The sequence below is a fragment of the Geotrypetes seraphini genome, chromosome 7, assembly GCF_902459505.1.
Source record: "Geotrypetes seraphini chromosome 7, aGeoSer1.1, whole genome shotgun sequence".
Classification (NCBI taxonomy): domain Eukaryota; kingdom Metazoa; phylum Chordata; class Amphibia; order Gymnophiona; family Dermophiidae; genus Geotrypetes; species Geotrypetes seraphini.
Window position 1 is genome coordinate 105,372,989 of NC_047090.1, and position 20,259 is coordinate 105,393,247.

Consider the following 20,259-nt stretch of genomic DNA (forward strand, 5'->3'; position numbering starts at 1 on the left):
CACAGCCGTTTAGCGGCAAAACAAGGCCTTTGTTGGAAACACGCCTGAGCATGGTCTGCAATTGGATTGTGACAGCTTGACCGTTCATCTGTACACTGCCAGAGGTGGAAGAACAGCAGATGCCATGCTTCAGAGCTAAGTGAAAGCTTTTCTTTTTCTGGTACCCTGTGCACAGTGGTGGGCTTTGGCCCTGAGTGAGAAATATTTTTGCATGTGGAGTTTTTTATGTCTATGACAAGTAAACAGGCAGCTTGAAATCAAAGTTAATTGCTGCTTCATATCAAAGTTTGAGGCTTTTTCTCCACATTTGATATTAAATGTATCTCTCTGTAGTAATCCCACCGATGGCTAGTGATATTGCTTTATAATTTGGGGGGATGTAGATTATTCCCATGCTGAAAATCTCCCTCAGAAATCATTACAGAAACAGCACTGTATTCCAAACACTGCAACAAGGCTTCCAATTCCAGCTATAGAGAACTCTACCTTGCATTGAACAATTGTATAGTTGGGGATATAGACTAGAGAGTAGCATGGGGGATAGAAATCAACCTGTCCCCACTAAGACCCATTCCGTTCCTACAAGTAATCTCTTCCACCCTCACCCATCCCCATAAACATCAGAAGTAGTTATTTCATTTAATTATGTTACTGAAGTACATTAGAGCAGTGTTTTTCAACCTTTTTACACCCGTGGACCGGCAGAAATAAAAGAATTATTTTGTGGACCGGTAAACTACTAGGACTAAAATTTAAAAACCCCGTTTCCGCCCCATCTCCGTGAGCTCGGTCACCTCAGTAACTATAGAAAAATAGACAAATATATTGCAAAATATAGACAGCGGATATAAATTCTCAAAACTGACACGTTTTGATCACTAAATTGAAAATAAATCATTTTTCCTACCTTTGCTGTCTGGTGATTTCATGAGTCTCTGGTTGCGTTTCCTTCTGTCTGTGTATCCTTTCTTTCATTTCTTTCTTTCTACACTCAGGCCCAAGAATTGTCCCTTTCTATTCCCTCCCTCTTTCCTTCCTATGTCCTTAGTGCCCCCGGTGCCTCCTTCTCATGTCTTTAGTGCCCCCAGTGCCTCCTTCTCATGTCTTTAGTGCTCCTAGTGCTTCCTTCCCATGTCTTTAGTGCCCCCAGTGCCTCCTTCCCATGTCCTTAGTGCCCCTTCCTGTCTTTAGTGCCCCCAGTGCCTCCTTCCCATGTCCTTAGTGCCCCTTCCTGTAATTAGTGTCCCCAGTGCCTCCTTCCCATGTCCTTGGTGCCCTTTCCTGTCTTTAGTGACCTCAGTGCCTCCTTCCCATGTCCTTAGTGCCCCCAGTGCCTCATTCCCATGTCCTTAATGCCCCTTCCTGTCTTTAGTGTCCCCAGGCCCTCCTTCCCATCTCTTTAGTGCCCCCAGTGCCTCCATCCCATGTCCTTAGTGCTCCTTCCTGTCTTTAGTGCCCCCAGTTGCTCCTTCCTATGTCCCTCTCACTGCCTTTCACACTTTGTCCCACCCTCACCCCCGAAGCCAGCCTGCCTGTCTACCTCTCTTCCTCCCTCCCTGGCCAAAGCCAGCCTGCCTACCACCTTCCCTCCCTGCCCCGCAAAAAAAAAAAAAAAAAAAAGCCTCCCTCCTTCCTTTCCCCTGCTCTTACCGCCCTGCCGTTGCTGTTAAAGCCGACAGGAAGTCTTCTTGTCAGAATTGACGTCGGAAAGAAGACTTCCTGTCGGCTTTAGCAGCAGTGGCAGGGCGGTAAGAGAAGGGGGCCCGGGGAAAGGAAGGAGGGAGGGACAGGAAATAATCGCCTGTCCCATTGTCCCCGAGCACAGCTTTGGGACGCTGTCCCGAAGCTATGTGTGGGAACAACGGGACAGAAGGTCTGAAAACGGACCTATGGTCACTTTAATCTTGCTGACCCTGCACGGACACTGGCCACAGCCTCTAATATAAATAAAAAATATAAATACTCTCATGAACATGGAAAATGATGAAGATTTTGAGCCTGAAGACAACAGAATATAAGTTGTAAAGGATTTCAATCTCCTGGGCTCTTTCGTAAACAAAGAAGCAACTAGCAGAGAAGAAATACTCCACAGAATAGCATTTGGTCACTCTTCAATGAAGGTTCTCGACAAAGTATTCAAAGGCAAGGAAATAAGACTTCAAACGAAGATCAGACTTGGTCAAATACTCATTTTCTCAGTGGTCAATTACAGATGCAAAAGCTGGACATTACAGAAAGAAGACTGACTCATTTGAGCTTTGGTGTTGGAGAAGGATTTTATGCAAGCTATTTACCACCAGAAGAACAAACAAATCGATTCTGGAAGAGATCAAACCAACTATGTCACTCAAAGCCCAAATGATGAAGTTATGACCGTCTTATTTGCAAAGGGACCTAACGATACTGGAAGAGTGGGCAAAAGTGACAAATGAGCTTTAACATAGGGAAATGCAAGGTCATGCATGTAGGGAAAAACAACCCGATGTTCAGCTACAAAATGGGGGGGGATCACTGCTAGGGGTAAACAACCTTGAAAGAGACCTGGAGGTGATGATAGACACAACATTGAAGGCGTCGGCACAATGCGCAACGGCCTCAAGGAAAGCAAACCAAATGTTGGGTATCATTAAGAAGGGTAGCACGGCCAGGACGAAGGAAGTCATCTTGTCACTGTATCGTGCAATGGTGCGCCCGCATCTGGAGTACTGTGTCCAGTACTGGTCGCCGTACCTCAAGAAGGACATGGCAGTACTTGAGGGAGTCCAGAGAAGAGCGACTAAACTGATAAAAGGTATGGAAAACTTCTCTATGCTGACAGGTTGAAAAAGCTGGGGCTATTCTCCTTGGAAAAGCGGAGACTTAGAGGAGACATGATAGAAACCTTCAAAATCCTGAAGGGCATAGAAAAGGTAGACAGGGACAGATTCTTCACACTGTGGGGAACCACAAGTACAAGGGGGCACTCGGAGAAATTAAAAGGGGGCAGGTTTAGAACAAACGCTAGGAAGTTCTTTTTCACCCAGAGGGTAGTGGACACACGGAACGCACTTCTGGAGGCCATGATAGGCCAGAGCACGTTACAGGGCTTCAAAGAAGGTTTGGATAGGTTCCTAGAGGATAAGGGGATTGAGGGGTACAGATAGGAGTTGAGGTAGGTTATAGGAATAGTCAGGGACCATTGCACAGGTGATGGGCCTGGAGGGCCTCCGCGGGAGCGGACCACTGGGCGGGATGGACCTCTGGTCTGACCCAGCGGAGGCAAATTCTTATGTTCTTATGTTATTATTTTGGTCACACTATGTATGGAAGGCCTGGTAAGTGCAACCGCACAGAAGAAATAGCAGAGCATGGCAGAGACCTTTCTAAGTCCTGATCAGAGAGTCTACATGCAACCAAACACATTTAAAACTTTGAAAAATCAGGATAATTAGTAAAAGACCAGGAAACTGATGTATAGCGTAGGAAAATAGGAATTCCGTATTTATGTGAATTGCTAGGTAAAGCAAGATCATAAGGGAAATTAAGTAAACACGTTTATAGCATTATTAATCTTTCTATCTCTCTCTCTATTCAATATTTTCTGTGTCTTTTTTTTTTTTGTCTAAACTACTGTAGTATCCCGCTTAAAAAAAGGCTGGGTTTCTAATGTCCTTTGTCTGGATTGCCATACCCAGGGGATAGGAGAAACCTCATGGCCTAATTGATAACAGATATTCTTGAACTTGTTAGCTAAGAGAATATCTGATTTCACATCCCATGGCTGGGTAAAGAAGGAAGCCCAGATCTCGTAAATGTACTTTGATAATAATTATTATATATGTGATAAGATGTGACATATGGATGTTAATGTATGAATGATGGGATCCCATGTGTGATTGTGTATATGTATTTGGACATGAGGAATGGATTTGCAAACTTTTTACATTTAAGATTCAAAAAAACTTTAAAGAAGGCCTAAGAGCAACATATGAAGCTAGTTAGGTTAAGGCTGAAGGAATGGTTACCATGGAAACCCTCTAGAGGCCCAGGATATACAAAGGTCAGCTAGTTTGACCTCCAGCATAGGAATTTTCATTAAGGGGGGGGGGGTTGTCTGGGCTTTCTTTTCTTGTGTGTGTGTCAGTGAAACTTGAAACTGTCAGTTTTCTCCTGACACAGAGGGCTGGTTTGATTCAAAATTTTCTGGGGGTATCTTATAATGTGTTATGCATTCAGAAATTGCTGTGAACAAAATATAATTTGTAAAACTTTTCTTTAATCCAATGTCTCTAAGAGCTAAAAGGAATGTCTTTGTTGAAATACATAAGACCAGTCTCTGTTGGCTGATTGGTTGATGAGGAATGATGTCATACTGGTCACTGTGAAAATATATAAGTGAACCTAGTGGAAGTGGTTCTCTGAGTTCATATTGTTCAGGAAAGATGCACTTTGACACGCCTGACTATATATGGCTCCATTGTACAAATGCCTTTTGAATCAAGATTTCTGTTAAATTTTAATAAACAATATGTGATTGGAAATATTTGTACAATTATCATTATTCCTGAGCACCTAAGGGTGGGGTTAGCGCATTACGCTGCTTACGTCAGAAGAGAAAAATCATTGGAGGAGGACAGCATGTTTGGGAAGATTGAAAGAACCAGGTGAAGAGGGCGACCTGAAATCAAGTAGCTGGACACATTGAAAACAACATGGGGATGACACTGGAGGACCTTAGTGGACTAGTACAAACCAATTTCTTTTTAGATCTGTAATTTATCAAGTCACTAGGACTCGAACACGATTCAATAGCACCTAACACTAGCTGATGAGGATCCTCAAGCTCTATCAACTGAAGATTTCCTCTGAAGATGGCCAAAATTCATTTTTACAAAGCTTGGCAGGCAGCACCTCAGTAGCTCAAAGATGCTGCCAATGAATACCAGGCTAGGTAGAAATTTCAAGTTTAATAAAATTTTGATTAAAACACTGTCATAAATTCAATGTGATGTACGAAATTTAAAAGAGTGAGCGACAGAGTGAGACTATAACACAGAGAAACAGACGACAACAGAACAAAAGGAAGGAGGGAAGAACTACAATGCATAAAGAACAGGAGAACATAATAGGGAATGACAGTAGGTTAACACACATGTAATTTGATAGCCTTGTAGCTTTTACCATTCGAATGCATCTTTAAAAAGAAAGCATTTAAGATCTCCTTTAAATCTATTTAGTTTATTCTCTTAAATGTGCCAGCAGTGAGTTCCATAAATAAGGAGCTGTCACAGAAAAGATCTTATCTTGTCGAGTGTTGATAGTTTTAAAGAAGGAACTGAGAGTAAATGTTTATCTTTGGATCTTAATGATCTAGATGAGTATATTCTTTCCAAAAATGAAGTGCTTTTGACATTTGGACTTTGAAGGTTATTAGGGGGTTCTGGCCCCTTTGGAGGAGGTCCTCAGCTAGCGATGCTTGGGGATCCCCACCATCTACAGCAAGGGTCAAGGCCAGTGTTGGACATACTAGTGCCCAGGGCACAAAATAAAGGAGGATTTCCTTGATCCCCTTTTCTCCAAGCTCCCCACCTGCCATTACTATCACACTGACAGACTCTCATCAAACACAAAACAAGGAGTCACAAATTAGAAACAAAAATAAATAGACAAAAATTGAACTAGGAACCCCAAAAAGTTAAACTCAGCAAGTACTTTAACACTAGAGAAATTAAACCAGGAAAGCATTTTCTTTTCTAATGAACACAATCTAAAGGCATCTGCTATGCATATACATTTACCAAAGCTAACACATTTCATTCAATAAATTCAAAATAAAGTGCTCTTTTTCACCTTTGTTGCCTGGAGATTCATTTTTCCTTCAAATTGGTCCCAGTTTCTCTTTTTTTGCTTTCCTATCCTCTGCAAATTCTCCTTCAAGCAGCTGCTGTCCATTTCTTTTCTCTTTTCCTGTCTTGTTCCATTCCTTCACTACAACTGCCTTTGACATATTAATTTTTCCTCAATCAACTCAAATTTCACCCTCTCTCGTCTTTATTTTTCAGCTTCCTAACAAATTTCCATATTATTTTGTCACCCACTCTTCTGATCCCCTTCCATCTTCAGTTTACTCTCTATTATCATATTTTTACCCACTGTAATCACAATCCTCTGCTTATTCATTTCCCTGTCACCCACCCTGCCCCGCCCCAGCCCACCTCTCCTACATGGTACCACCATTCCCAGATTTTCCCTCCCTTCACCCCTTTCTTCCCATCATCTGTTCCCTTTCTCCCCTCCCCACCCTTGAAGTCTAAAATCTCCCTCTTCAACTCTAACCCCTCCCCCCACCAGCATCTTCCTATCTTGTCTTATGCTTTTCTTGTCCCTCCTACTATGGCCCATCATGTCTCCTTCTCTCTTCCGTCCCTCCCTCCCATTGTTCAGCATCCTCACTTCCTTCTGCCCCTGGATCCAAAATCTTCCTCTTTACCTTTAACCTCCTGCACAGCATTTCTTCCTCTATCTCCTCCACTCCCATGTCCAATATGTCTTCTCCTCTCTCATTGTCCACCATCTCTCTCACACTCACTCCCTTGCTGCACAGGTCACATCTTTCTAACCCCCTATACTGCCACGTCCAATATTTCTCCCTCTCATATCCCTCCCCTGTGCAGCATCTTTCGCCCCTCCCCAGCAGCCCCCATGCCCAACATTTCTCCCTTTATCACCCCTCACTATCCCCATGAGCATTTCTCATTCTATTAGCCCCTCCAGCTCCATAAGCATCTCTCCCTTCCCTCCATCACCATGTCTAACATTTCTCCTCCCATCCCTTTCCATCCCCATGCAGGATCTGTCTCACCATTTCCTCTCTATTACCACATCCAACATTTTCTCCCTCTCATCTGTCTCCCCCCCTACATCTCTACCTCACTCCTCTCCATCATGCCCAACAATTCTCTCTCCCTCCTTAAGCCCAACAATTATCCTCTTTGTTCCTTTTCCCATGTGCAGTATCTCTATTTCCCTCCCACTCTACACACCTATGCCCAACGATTCTCTTTCCCTCCCTCCTTCCATCCTATGTCCAAGTTCATGGCCCTCTTTCCCTTACTCTTTTCATTCTGTGTCACCGCAGCTCCCCATCCCCACCCCCAGGGGTATGCCTACCTCCAGAAGCCTCTTCTCTTCTTCAGTGCAGCCACACTTGCTGTCTTCAAAAAGCTGCAGGCAGCAGTTCCTAAATGCTGACCATGGCTGATCCAGAAGCCTTCCCTCTGATGCAAAATCCCAGCAGCTGACCTGAAAGCCTTCCCATTGACACAAAATCTCAGTCCCACAACAGCAACCTCCATCCCTACGGTCCTAAACGGGATTTTCCTCAATACCATTCCTGTGCAGCTCTCTAGTATATAGGCTGTGCCAACCACCCCCACCCCCACTTGATACACTTAGATTGCAGAATATGTTGAAGTCATCTGTGGTCTTAGGAGCCTCTACTGTATCCAGAGATAAGGCATTTGCCATTTTTATAAAAAATTTTGGACAGAAGTTATCTTCTGATTGTCTATCTTGAACAGGATGCTTAGGGTGTGTTGGTTCGTTAAATCCTTGAAATGTATGCAGTGGGTGATCACCTTCCAAACCATAGCTCTATGGGAGACTATTGAGAAATCTGATATCTTGCTTCTGAAAGGTGGATGGGGGTCATAGTCAGGGAAAAGCACATGGTCCAGTGCAAGACTGGTCATTTCCCAGTCATTAACCTGCTGGCCAGCGGTGCTCAGGATGGGCTCCTCTGCATCTTCTGAGGTGGACTATCATGGGGCTGTGCTCTGTACTTACTAAAGAACTTTTGGAGCAGGTGCAGGACTGAGGTTTGATCATTTCCCCAATCATTAAAATTTTAGCAGAAACAAGCTCAAACTGCCCAACTGGCTGATTTTGACTGGAATGTCAGAATTAAAAATTGTCATTTGGAGGAAGGAGTCTGTTTATATGGCTCCAGATGTGGCTGCTCTTTCAAGCTTTTTGAACTGGGTTTTTTTTTCTCATTTGCAGCACTGGAGTCTTACGATATGTACTGCTATAGGGTGCCGAAGTCTAAGTTATCATCATGCAGTTCTTGTCAGCTGTCAAAATAGTGGCAGCACATTGCTTTAGATGAGCACTCTTAGGGTTAGATTCACTAAGCCCACTGATCAAATCCTGACCCCTTTGCAATTCACTAACCTTCCTCCCAAACCCCATCTAATCCGTGCATGCAAATGAGAGGGAACGGCATGCAAATGTAGGCAGGCAGTGATTCACCAGAAAAAGAGGAACACCGACTAGGCTGGCCGATCCCTAAACAAGTGACTGCTGAGGACCAGTCGCACACGTCCCTGCTGACTCTCCTGCTCCATTGCTATCCTGAAATCCCAGCCAACTTCTACCAGCCCTGCTCTCTGCCCTGTTCCATTTAGCTCTCTGCTCCCTTCATACTCTCTGCCGCGATCCTTCTCTTCCAACAGCTCTGTTCCCTGTTCAAAAAACTCTCCTCCCTCCTGTGATCCTCCAGAAAGCCCTATCATAGGTAGCCCTGGCATCTGCTTGTGCGTTGTGCTCTCTGCCGCGATTCTCCCTCTCCTGCTTTCTGCTCCTAAAGTCCTACCATGGGTAGCCCTGGCATCTGCTTGTGCATTGTGCTCTTTGCTGCAATTCTCCACCACAATTCTCCCTCTCCAGCTCTCTGCTCCTGCTTGCTGCCCTTCCCTGCTGCGCGAGCCCATGGTTTTAACCCGCTTTAAACCCACGAGTTAAAACTACAAGCTCGCACTGCAGGGAAGGGCAGCAGAGATCAGGAGAGTCGGGGCCAGTAAAAAATTAAAAAAACAGACAGGCAAAGTAGATGGTCTGCACATGCATCGGGATCACTCTCCAGCGATCCGTCTCGTTGGTGAGGGGTGTGCCTCCGATCACCCCCATTTACATGCAGAGGGTTGGAGAATCGGTCGGCCTGCCTCAGATCGCCCACGGATTGGGTAAGATCGGTGGGCTTAGTGAATCTAGGCCTTAATCATGAGGTGTTGCACTGGGAACAATATCCATGTAGCACAGGGGAGATGAAGTAGAAAAATGGCCCATTTCTGTGTGACCACGATCTCCACTGCTGACGGTATGTAGTGCACTTCCAGTCAGGCAGTTTTTTTAATCTTGTGTGACATTTTGCCCCATATGTACCTTTTCTGAGTCTATACTGGGAAATAAGATTGTCTTGCCCTAGCGATACAGCATTGATTCCAGTGGGGAAGATGTACCAAGTGCTTCCATATTATAGATGTCACCTTTTGCTAAATTAAAAAAGAGTATCTTAGTTTTTTTCTGCATTCTGCTTGTGTTGCTAAGAACAGTTAATAAACATCCTACTAGCCTAGAAAAGATGTTTAGACAGAAAGGAAAACTACTGGTACAAGCTCAGTGTATCCATAAAATATTCCCTGAGCTAAAGGACAATGGCTCTTATCCAGAGAATATCACTATCAAATGTGCCTGAATTTCTCTTGCTTATTTAATTTAATTTCATTTTAATTTCATTTTAATTCTTATATACCGCTAATAACCGTGAGGTTTCTAAGCGGTTTACAAAAATGAATGCATTAAAAGATACAATAAATAAAAATAAATAAGATAGGTACTTGGAATTCCCTAACTGTCCCAAAGGCTCACAATCTAACTAAAGTACCTGAAGAGACAATTTATGAAAAATAAAGATAAAATATAAAGACAGAGATAGAGATAGAGATAGAAATGAGTATTCCACCAAGTAAAGAATAAATAAATTTAAAGATAGAATTAAAAATAAATAAGTAAAATAAATAAAAAATAGAGATAAAAAATAAGTATCAAGAGAAATAAAAAATATATATTTAAAGTATTCTCCCCTGCTGGATCGGGGGAGCGGTGTAACTGTGATCAGGTGCCCTGCTGGAGAGGGGCTCCCGATACTGCTGCTGGTCTCGGTGAGCCGTTGGCACCGCTTCTTTTAAAGTGTTCTCCCCTGCTGGATCGGAGGAGGGGTGTAACTGTGATCAGGTGCCCTGCTAGAGAGGGCTCCCAATACTGCTGCTGGTCTTGGTGAGCCATTGGCACCGCTTCTTTTAAAGTGTTCTCCCCTGCTGGATCGGGGGAGGGGTGTAACTGTGATCAGGTGCCCTGCTAGAGAGGGCTCCCGATACTGCTGCTGGTCTCGGTGAGCCGTTAGCACCGCTTCTTTTGAAGTGTTCTCCCCTGCTAGATCAGGGGAGGGGTGTAACTGTGATTAGGTGCCCTGCTGGAGAGGGGCTCCCGATACTGCTGCTGGTCTCGGTGAGCCGTTGGCACCGCTTCTTTTAAAGTGTTCTCCCCTGCTGGATCGGGGGAGGGGTGTAACTGTGATCAGGTGCCCTGCTAGAGAGGGGCTCCTGATACTGCTGCTGGTCTCGGTGAGCCGTTGGCACCGCTTCTTTTAAAGTGTTCTCCGTAAATTTTGCTACATCAGTTATTTACAGATTTAAAAGGCTATAAATCAGACCCATTTTCTAAGGCGTCAAGACCCTGATCTATGGCAAACATTTCTAGAACACCTCCACAACTGAGTTTGTGGGGATTTTATATATCAAAATTTTTTACAGAAATAATTTTAAACATGTTTACTTGATAAAGAAGATCACAGTGCAACAACCTGGTCATCCCCCTTCCCCCATGTCCAATTTCAATTCATACTTTAATCAATTTATAAATATGCATTTTAGATTCCTGCAGTTACTCCAACACTCATCTGAGGTAAATCTAAAAGGGTTCATTGTTCACAACAAATCAAGAAGGGCAAGACTCCAATTTTAGCCTACTTGTATAGGCAAGGAAAGAATTAGCTTGGCTGCAGTGAAGATTAAGTAGTGAACTATGCCAAGATGACATGGGAGTCAAAGGAAGCTTCTTTTGTATTCAGCTTCTCCTTCTAACTATACTAGCAACCATGAATACTCACCCACTGCAAGAGAGTTTTAGGGGGCTTTTAAGAGAAGGTGCACCAATGCTCTCTTATGCCACTCAACAAAAAAAAGAATCATAAGAAAAATATCAGCCATAATCATTTATAATATAACACACCCTATATCTTGATGAAACATATACATCATCTTTAAAATATTCTAAAAATGTAATTCCCGTCTCAACAAAAGTAAAATGAACAATTCATTTGGGAGCCTATCCAATGATACTTTTAAGTGTTATTCAAACAAATTCTCACATAGAACAGAATGTGCACACAGGCATCATACAAACAAATGCTGATAGCTTTGGTTTTTGGCCTTATTTATTGCTGAATAAGCTGGCCTACCTCAGCCATGTTGATGGATCCCAGAGCCAAGGTCTTGTAGCCCAAAATTGTTCGATTTTTGTAACGTTTCCTCCTCTGCAGCATGATCTGAAGTCTGTTGCCTTCTCTTTTCAAGAAATGTGGATACTACATTCAAATACAACATATTTATGTATAACTTAAGTTATCTTCAATATAGAGATTTCTGCTCATCTGGCTTATCTGACATCTCTTCCCTCACTCACCCTCCCCAGCACTGCTTTCAGCTATATACTATTAACAAGCGGGAGAGTCGGGGCCCCCGCTGACTTAGGTCAAAGCTCTTATTTGGTTCTTTTTCTGCAACTTGTCTGTCTTGACTAAAATATAAGCTCCTTTGAGCAGAGACAACACAATTACTTACCATAACAGGCGTTATCCAGGGACAGCAGGCAGATATTCTCACATGTGGGTGATGTAATCCACTGAGCCCCATATGGACAGTACTAAAGTGAACTGTCACCTTAATCTTTTAACGAAGCATCGAGACTGCCCGCACCACGCATGTGCAAGTGCCTTCCCACCCAACGCTATCGAATGGTAGCTCAGTTCCATAAACAAGCTAAGAAGCTAACCAGGGGAGGAAGGAGGGGTGTAAGAATATCTGCCCAATGTCCCCGGATAACATGTTACGGTATGTAACTGTGCTTTATCCTATGATAAGCAGGCAGCATATTCTCACATGTGGGACTCTCTAGCTTAACTGAAAAGGGTTGGAGGGAGAATTGGCCTTAAATAGAAAATAAATTCTGTAGAACTGCTTGGCTGAACCAACCATTTCATCTGGAATAGGTCTCCAGAAAATGGTGAGATGTAAAGGTGTGAATTGAAGACCAAGTAGCTACTTTGCAAATATCCTCAATGGGAGTGGAAGGCAAAAAGGCCACTGATGCTGCCAATGTTCAGACTTTTGTGTGCTGCAACACATCCTTCAAGTGGCAACCCAGCCTAAACACAGCAAAAGGAGATGCAGGCTGCCAACCAAGTAGAAATAGTTTGTTTGGATACAGGAACTCCCAATCTGTTAAGATCAAAAGAGATGAACAGTTGAGAAGTCCTGTGTGGTTTAGTATGCAGTAAATAGTAGGCCAAGGCACGTTTATAGTCTAATGTGTGAGGAACCGTTTCACCAGGATGAGAATGAGGCTTTGGGGAAAAAATGGGTGGTACGATGGATTGATTAAAATTCTGTGAGTACTTTCTGAAAAAACTTAGGATGAGCTCTGAGGAGAAACTTTGTCATGGTGATAAAACTGTATAAGATGGGTCACAGACCAGTGCTTGGAGTTCACTTACTCATCGAGCTGAAGTGACACAAATTAAGAGAACTACTTTCCAAGTAAGGAACTTAAGAGTAGTTGCAAGAGGTTCAAATGGAGGCTTCATCAGGATGGTGAAGACTACATTGAGATCCCAAACAACTGAAGGAGGATTGATTAGAGGTTTTGAGATCAAAAGTCCTTTCATAAACCTAGAAATTAGTGGATAAGTAGCTAGAGGTTTATTATTGAAAGGGACATGGAAGGCGCTAATAGCACTAGGGTGAACTCTGACAGAAGTGGGTTTAAGGCCAGAGTTGGAGAGATGCAGAAGGTAGTCCAACATCTAAGGAATTGAGGACATAGTAGGATCCAATTGATGGAGATTACACCATGTGGTAAAGCGTGTCCACTTAAAGCAGTAGCATTGCTGAATGGAAGGTTTCCTGGAAGCAGCTATAATAGCCTCAACTGGGGCAGAAAGATTGAAATCCTCTATGCTCAGGTTGAGCGGTACCAAGCTGTTAGATGTAGAGTACTGCAGGTTGGGATGTAGTAGAGAATCTTGACTCTGAGTTAGCAGAAAGGGAAATATCTGTAATTGGATAGGATCTTTGACACTCAGCTGAAGTAGAAGGGAGAACCATGGTTGTCTTGGCCACCAAGGAGCTATGAGGATCATGGTGGCTGGTTCTCGCCCGAGTCTGAACAATGTTTTTGTAATTAGAAGGACTGGTGAAAATGCATACAGGAATTTGTGTGACCCAGCCAGAAGAAATGTATCCACTTCCAGGCAATGACAGGAGAACTGTCTGGAGCAGAACTGTGCAAAACTTTGGAGTTGAGTCCACTCGTGTGTCGGACAAAACTTGCGCCTTGAGGAAAAATATTGACCATTTCCAGATTTGTAGGCTTCCTGACACAGGGAAAGAAAGCCCACACCTCCTTGTTTGTTGATTATAGTATATTGCTACCTGATTGTTCGTTCTGACAAGGAGGACGTGGGTGAGGATGAGATCCTGAAATGTTCAAAGAGCATTACAGATTGCTTGAAGTTAGAGTAGGTCAATGTGTAGAAGTCTGTCCCGAGTTGACCAGACTCCCAGAGTGCAGAGGCCCTCAAGGTGACCCCCCACGTATAAATGGAGGTGTCTGTCATGAGAACTCTTTGATGGGGGAGGATCTGGAATCTGGTGGTGGAAAAAGCAAAACAATGGGACTGCACTGTAGAGGTATATCCAAAAGATTACGTCCATGTGTGGCACTGGAAAATGCGTGAAGAATCTGGTTGATCCTGCTACCTGGATGATCCTGCTGAGATGACAATGTGCCCTTTTGATGGTGGATATGCTCTACTGGTGACAAGTAAGCATTTGCAGAATCTCCTCCACTTTGTCACCAAAACAATTATTTGCCTGAACATAGGATATGCGCTAGGAAATCCTAGATATTGATATGTAGGTCAGACACATGGAGCCAGGAGGTAGATCAAATGGAGGTCTGAAGAATCTGGACACAGAGAACTCAGGCTCAGGGAAAGTGCATAGTAAGGTCTGAGAGCAAATGGCTAAGCTCAGGTAATATCCTGTAGAAGACAGGCAAAGGAGATGCCACAGGTTTTGCAGTGGAAGAAGAGGTGATCTAACTGAAAAGGTTCTACACCCATATAAGAAAATAGTGAATTCCTCTGGTAGTGCACCTATCGATGAAGGTTGGAGCTAGACATAGTAGAACTGCAGTGAAACTGGAGCTAAAGGTAAGTGTGCGCAGTGGAGGACAAATTCCATATGAAGTACCGTGGAATAGGTGTGTGGAGTGCAGAGGTAAGTCAATATGGTACCGACGCTCTGGTCCAAGATGCTAAAAGACCCCACTTGTAAAGGCCAGTAATACACGTGGCCAGGGTACAATGAATGCAGTTGACGGATAGCATATACAGACAGTAAACACTGGAGATTTGACGTTAGGATGTCCACGACACCATCTGGAAGAAGGACTGTGAGTGATCAAATAGAAATGGTACCGATGAACATTCCATGGAAAAAGCGGTACCAATAGAGTCCTCCATTATGTAGTACTGATACATCAATGCTGAGAAAAAAGATGGTATCAAGAAATAACCAGTACAGAGCATCAACAGATCATTACTTATGACAGAGAGAGCGATCTCCGGTACCATAAGGCCTCGATAAGAGACGGTACCTAGAAATAACCAGTACAGAGCATCGACAGATCACTACTTATGATAGAAAGAGTGATATCTGGTACCATAAGGCCTCAATAAGAGACGGTACCTAGAAATAATAACCAGTACCGAGCATCAACAGATCTCGACTTATGACAAAGAGAGCAATATCTGGTACCGTAAGACTGCAATAAACTATATTCAAACTGGGCCAGTACCGATATAGATGGAAAGGGCATCGATGCCAATTAGTATTGTAGCTTTGTAGCCAGCCCTCCACAATACAACTCCTGCTGTACATGCTGAAGTGGATGCACTGGTACCATGTGCTATGAAGCTGGTACATAAGGTACAGCAGGGTGTTGAAGCTTTGGTAACCCTATGAAAGAGGCACACTTCAGAAGTCACAGCCTGCATCGAAGAATGATGATGTCGATATAAGGCAGTGTATCGCAAACTGTGTGCTTCGGCACACCAGGGAGGACAGACGCTGACTGTCTGCCTACAGGACGTGCCTCTTGCAGCAAGAGGCACATCCCATAGGCAATTAGTAGGGAAGAGGTGCCAGCACCTCCCCTTCTCTCTGGCCCTCTTCCCTGCTGGCACCCCCCAATGGCGTCTCAGGGCCCGTTTAGAGGGCCTTTGTGAATGTGTGGACATTGATGTGATGATATCACGCATGTGCATGATGTCATCACAGCGATGTCCGCACACTTCTGTATGCCTCGGGCCATGGCCATTATATTTAGTATGCTGCGGCTTGAGAAAGTTTGTGGGACACTGATGTAAGGCATACATCGGGTGACTAAATGCTATGGATGCTCATGATGCTTGCCAAGGCTTCCCATTTTGACCATGAAGAACGAGAATTATGTCGATGTCCACTGGTACCGACATAAAATGAGATTGGTACTAAAGGAAAAATAATGAGCCTTAAACAGCTGGACAAGGGTAGATAGACAGCCAGATAGAATTCAATTTCTTTTTATTAGCCCTGGTATATCAGGAGTATTTCCAGACAGAAAAAGAATACAATGATTAAAAATAAATGAAGCCTAGAAAAACTCTTGAAGGTAAGGTGGGAACCGAGGGTCGAGCGAAAGTTCTGGCAGAAAACCATCAATGCCCTCGGTAAGGCTGAAGGTAGAAAAAGTGTCAATAGGCCCAAAGTTAAAAACAAGGAACTACTGAATAGTCGCTAACTTGAAAACAAAATAGCAAATAAAATAAAAGACAATCGAAGCGGGAAGGCAAACTTGACTAGATGAAGTCTAGATATGGGCCCCAAAGTGACATGCTGGGTCAAGAACTGGTTGAGTGGAAGATTACAGAAGGTAGTGGTTAATGGAGATTGCTCCGAGGAAAGGGATATTATTAGTGGCTTGCCTCAAGGTTCTGTTCTTGGGTCTGCTCTTTTTTAACATTTTTATAAGAAATATTGTTGAATGACATTTATAGTGGGTGCCACAGTGTTTAAGGAAACAAATCACTGTCAATGTTTTTTACAATTCCTATTTCCTATTTACTTGTTCCTGATTGGATTTGAGGCTTGAAAGGAGGTGGTTTTATCAAGGCAGGAAGAATCAGAGTGGCAGTATTAGGAATAAAGGCAAAACAAACAATGGTTTTGACAGTTTAAAGTTTAAAGCTTGAGCAGAATCCTGCACTGCACTGCTGGACAAGTGCCAAATTTAATCACCATCTTCAGGGGGTATGGCTTGCGAGCGCTGGCTAATAGACGTGTAACTAAATAGCTTCGTCTACCCAGGAAACTTTTTATAGATTTTTGGTCGTGAATATCAAGTTTCAAAACAAAAAACTAACCTTCTGTAGTAACTATGGCTGCTTCTAAACAAACTAATATAGAAGCAGCGTTTTCGGGTGGAAAATCAAAGAGAAGCAAGCAAGATCTTTCAACTCCGTCCAGAGTACCATTGCCTGAAGATTCACCGGATAAAACAAGTATAAGAGAGGATTTAAAGAATATCCAGGCATTATTACAGTGCAATCGGGTGGAATGGACCTTTATGTATCAAGCTCTAGAATGGTTTGGTATAGGTTCTGGATTTATACAAATGATTCAATCATTGTATAACTTCCCAACTGCAAGATTGTATATTAATAATAATTTATCAGAGTGTTTTAACTTGCGGAGGGGGGTTAGACAAGGATGTCCATTATCTCCTTTGCTTTTTGATATTGTATTAGAACCCTTGTTATTAGCTATTCAACAAGCAAAGGTGATACAGGGTATTCTTCGTACAGACTGGGAATACAAAGTCTCTGCCTATGCAGATGATATACTGCTTTATTTGAGGAATCCAGAAACTTCCTTGCCATGCTTGCTTGAATTGATAGAGAAATTTGAAATCAGAAATTCTGCCACTTAATGTGCATTGTACTAAAGGACTATTTGACTCATTTTCATTTGTATGGAAAGAAGATGGATTAAAATATTTAGGTATTTGGATTAAAAATCCACTTGATGACACTGTAAAAGAGAATGAAAAACTTTTATTAAAAAAAGTAACAGAAATGTGTGAGCAATGGAATCTTTATTAAAATGATGATATTGCCTGTGGTTTGTTACCAAATGAGTACGATACCAGTTTTTTTTCAAGGGTCCTTTTATAAAAAGTTAAATGGTATTCTTACAAAATTTATTTGGCTGGGTAAAAGGCCTAGAATTGCTTTAGTATCTCTACAAAAATCAATTAGGGAGGGTGGGGTAAATTTCCCAAATTTTTATAGGTATCATCAAGCTTATATTCTACGCCAGGGTATGTATTGGGTCCTCCCAGAGCTCATGGAAAATGTTCTTGATTGGTTATATTTTGAATGGCGACTCATGTTTCCTTTACATTTATGTCATGTTCTCAGTATTAAGATGCCTAGAAAATATAAAGATAATAGAATATTAATGGATACGTGGAAAACATTACGATATGTTAGTAATTTAACACTTAACCCAATACTAAAATCAACTACCGTATTTTCGCGGATATAACGCGCACCATTGTAAAACGCGCACAGGGGTATAGCGCGCAGAAATCACGATGATATGTACAAAAACTTTTCTATACCGCGCTCAGGCATATAACGCGCATGCTGCCCGACTCTCCTTTCGCCCGCCCTGACTTTCCGTGCGCTGTCCCGACTCTCCGTTCACCCCCCCTGACTTCCGTGCACTGTCCTCCCTTGAAGTCCTGTCCCCCCTTGAAGGTCTGTCCCCATCCTGAAAGCCTGATGCCCCCCCCGACGTCCGATACATCCCCCCCCCCCCGGCAGGACCACTCGCACCCTCACCCCGAAGGACCGCCGACTCCCCAACAATATCGGGCCAGGAGGGAGCCCAAACCCTTCTGGCCACGGCGACCCCCTAACCCCACCCCGCACTACATTACGGGCAGGAGGGATCCCAGGCCCTCCTGCCCTCGACGCAAACCCCCTCCCCCCAACGACCGCCCCCCCCCCCAAGAACCTCCGCCCGTCCCCCAGCCGACCCGCGACCCCCCTGGCCGACCCCCACGACACCCCCACCCGCCTTCCCCGTACCTTTGTGTAGTTGGGCCAGAAGGGAGCCCAAACCCTCCTGGCCACGGCGACCCCCTAACCCCACCCCGCACTACATTACGGGCAGGAGGGATCCCAGGCCCTCCTGCCCTCGACGCAACCCCCCCCCCCCCCCAGCCGCCCCGCGACCCCCCTGGCCGACCCCCACGACCCCCCCGCCCCCCTTCCCCGTACCTTTGGAAGTTGGCCGGACAGACGGGAGCCAAACCCGCCTGTCCGGCAGGCAGCCAACGAAGGAATGAGGCCGGATTGGCCCATCTGTCCTAAAGCTCCGCCTACTGGTGGGGCCTAAGGCGCGTGGGCCAATCAGAATAGGCCCTGGAGCCTTAGGTCCCACCTGGGGGCGCGGCCTGAGACACATGGTCGGGTTTGGCCCATGTGCCTCAGGCCGCGCCCCCAGGTGGGACCTAAGGCTCCAGGGCCTATTCTGATTGGCCCACGCGCCTTAGGCCCCACCAGTAGGCGGAGCTTTAGGACGGATGGGCCAATCCGGCCTCATTCCTTCGTTGGCTGCCTGCCGGACAGGCGGGTTTGGCTCCCGTCTGTCCGGCCAACTTCCAAAGGTACGGGGAAGGGGGGTGGGGGGGTCGTGGGGGTCGGCCAGGGGGGTCGCGGGTCGGCTGGGGGGGAGGGGGGTTTGCGTCGAGGGCAGGAGGGCCTGGGATCCCTCCTGCCCGTAATGTAGTGCGGGGTGGGGTTAGGGGGTCGCCGTGGCCAGGAGGGTTTGGGCTCCCTTCTGGCCCAACTACACAAAGGTACGGGGAAGGCGGGCGGGGGTGTCGTGGGGGTCGGCCAGGGGGGTCGCGGGTCGGCTGGGGGACGGGCGGAGGTTCTTGGGGGGGGGCGGTCGTTGGAGGGAGGGGGGTTTGCGTCGAGGGCAGGAGGGCCTGGGATCCCTCCTGCCCGTAATGTAGTGCGGGGTGGGGTTAGGGGGTCGCCGTGGCCAGGAGGGTTTGGGCTCCCTCCTGGCCCGATATTGTTGGGGAGTCGGCGGTCCTTTGGGGTGAGGGTGCGAGTGGTCCTGCCGGGGGGGGGGGGGATGTATCGGACGTCGGGGAGTCGGCCGGGCAAGAGGGCTTGGGCTCCCTCTTGCTCCGATCGTGGATGCGGGTGCGGGTGGGAGCGCGTGCGAGCGGTCGTTCGGGGTGGGGGTGCGAGCGGTCCTGCTGGGGGGGTGAATCGGGCGTCGGGCGGGGTGGGAACTATGTTTGAAAACTTTTGTATACCGCGCTCAGGCATATAACGCGCGAGGGGTATGCGCGGTACGTAAAATAACATATAACGCGCGCGTTATATCCGCGAAAATACGGTAATCAATCTATATGGCTTAACTCCAAGATTCAAATTGGTGGATTTAAAGTCATCTGGAAGCATTGGATTATTGCAGGTATACGGGTTTTAAACAATGTTATTTTAAATGGTAAACTGCTTGATTTTTCACAGTTGCAGTAAAAATATGGTCTTAATAAAACACAAAGTTTTAAATGGTTGCAACTGAAGCAGGCTATTCAGGAGGGGTTCCCTGAATGGAAGAATCTTAATAATCAATATAGTCTGGAATTCTTATGCTTTCAGGTGGATTTCTTGGGACACCAAGCCGCACAGTGGTATAAATTGATAACAGGATTTATAAATAAAAAACTAAAGACTGGCCTCAAAGATATTTGGAGCATTGAGATTAAGCATCAAATTTCTGCGTCTCAATGGCCACGAATTTGGTCTTGGAGGATGAGGTGTACAGTGTCTGCATCTATGAGACAAACTTGGTTCTTTCTGTTGCATAGAGCATTTTGGACCCCAGTTCGATTATAAAAGTTAGACAGCTCTAAGTCTAATAGATGCTGGCATTGCAAACTTGAAGCAGGGACTCTAGATCATTTATTATT

At 44.9% G+C, this 20,259-nt stretch overlaps 1 protein-coding gene across 3 annotated transcripts in view; it reads right to left on the bottom strand.

The window, feature by feature from the left end:
• Nucleotides 1–20,259, bottom strand: part of PACS2 (phosphofurin acidic cluster sorting protein 2) — a 474,262-nt gene that overhangs the window by 273,638 nt on the left and 180,365 nt on the right. For 2 of the 3 annotated variants that reach the window (XM_033952202.1, XM_033952200.1), the window contains exon 4: nt 11,339–11,464. The exons of the other annotated variant lie outside the window; for it this stretch is intronic. In XM_033952202.1, coding sequence (XP_033808093.1) covers nt 11,339–11,464 — 126 coding nt within the window. The remainder of the gene's footprint in view (nt 1–11,338; nt 11,465–20,259) is intronic. 3 annotated transcript variants of the gene reach the window in all.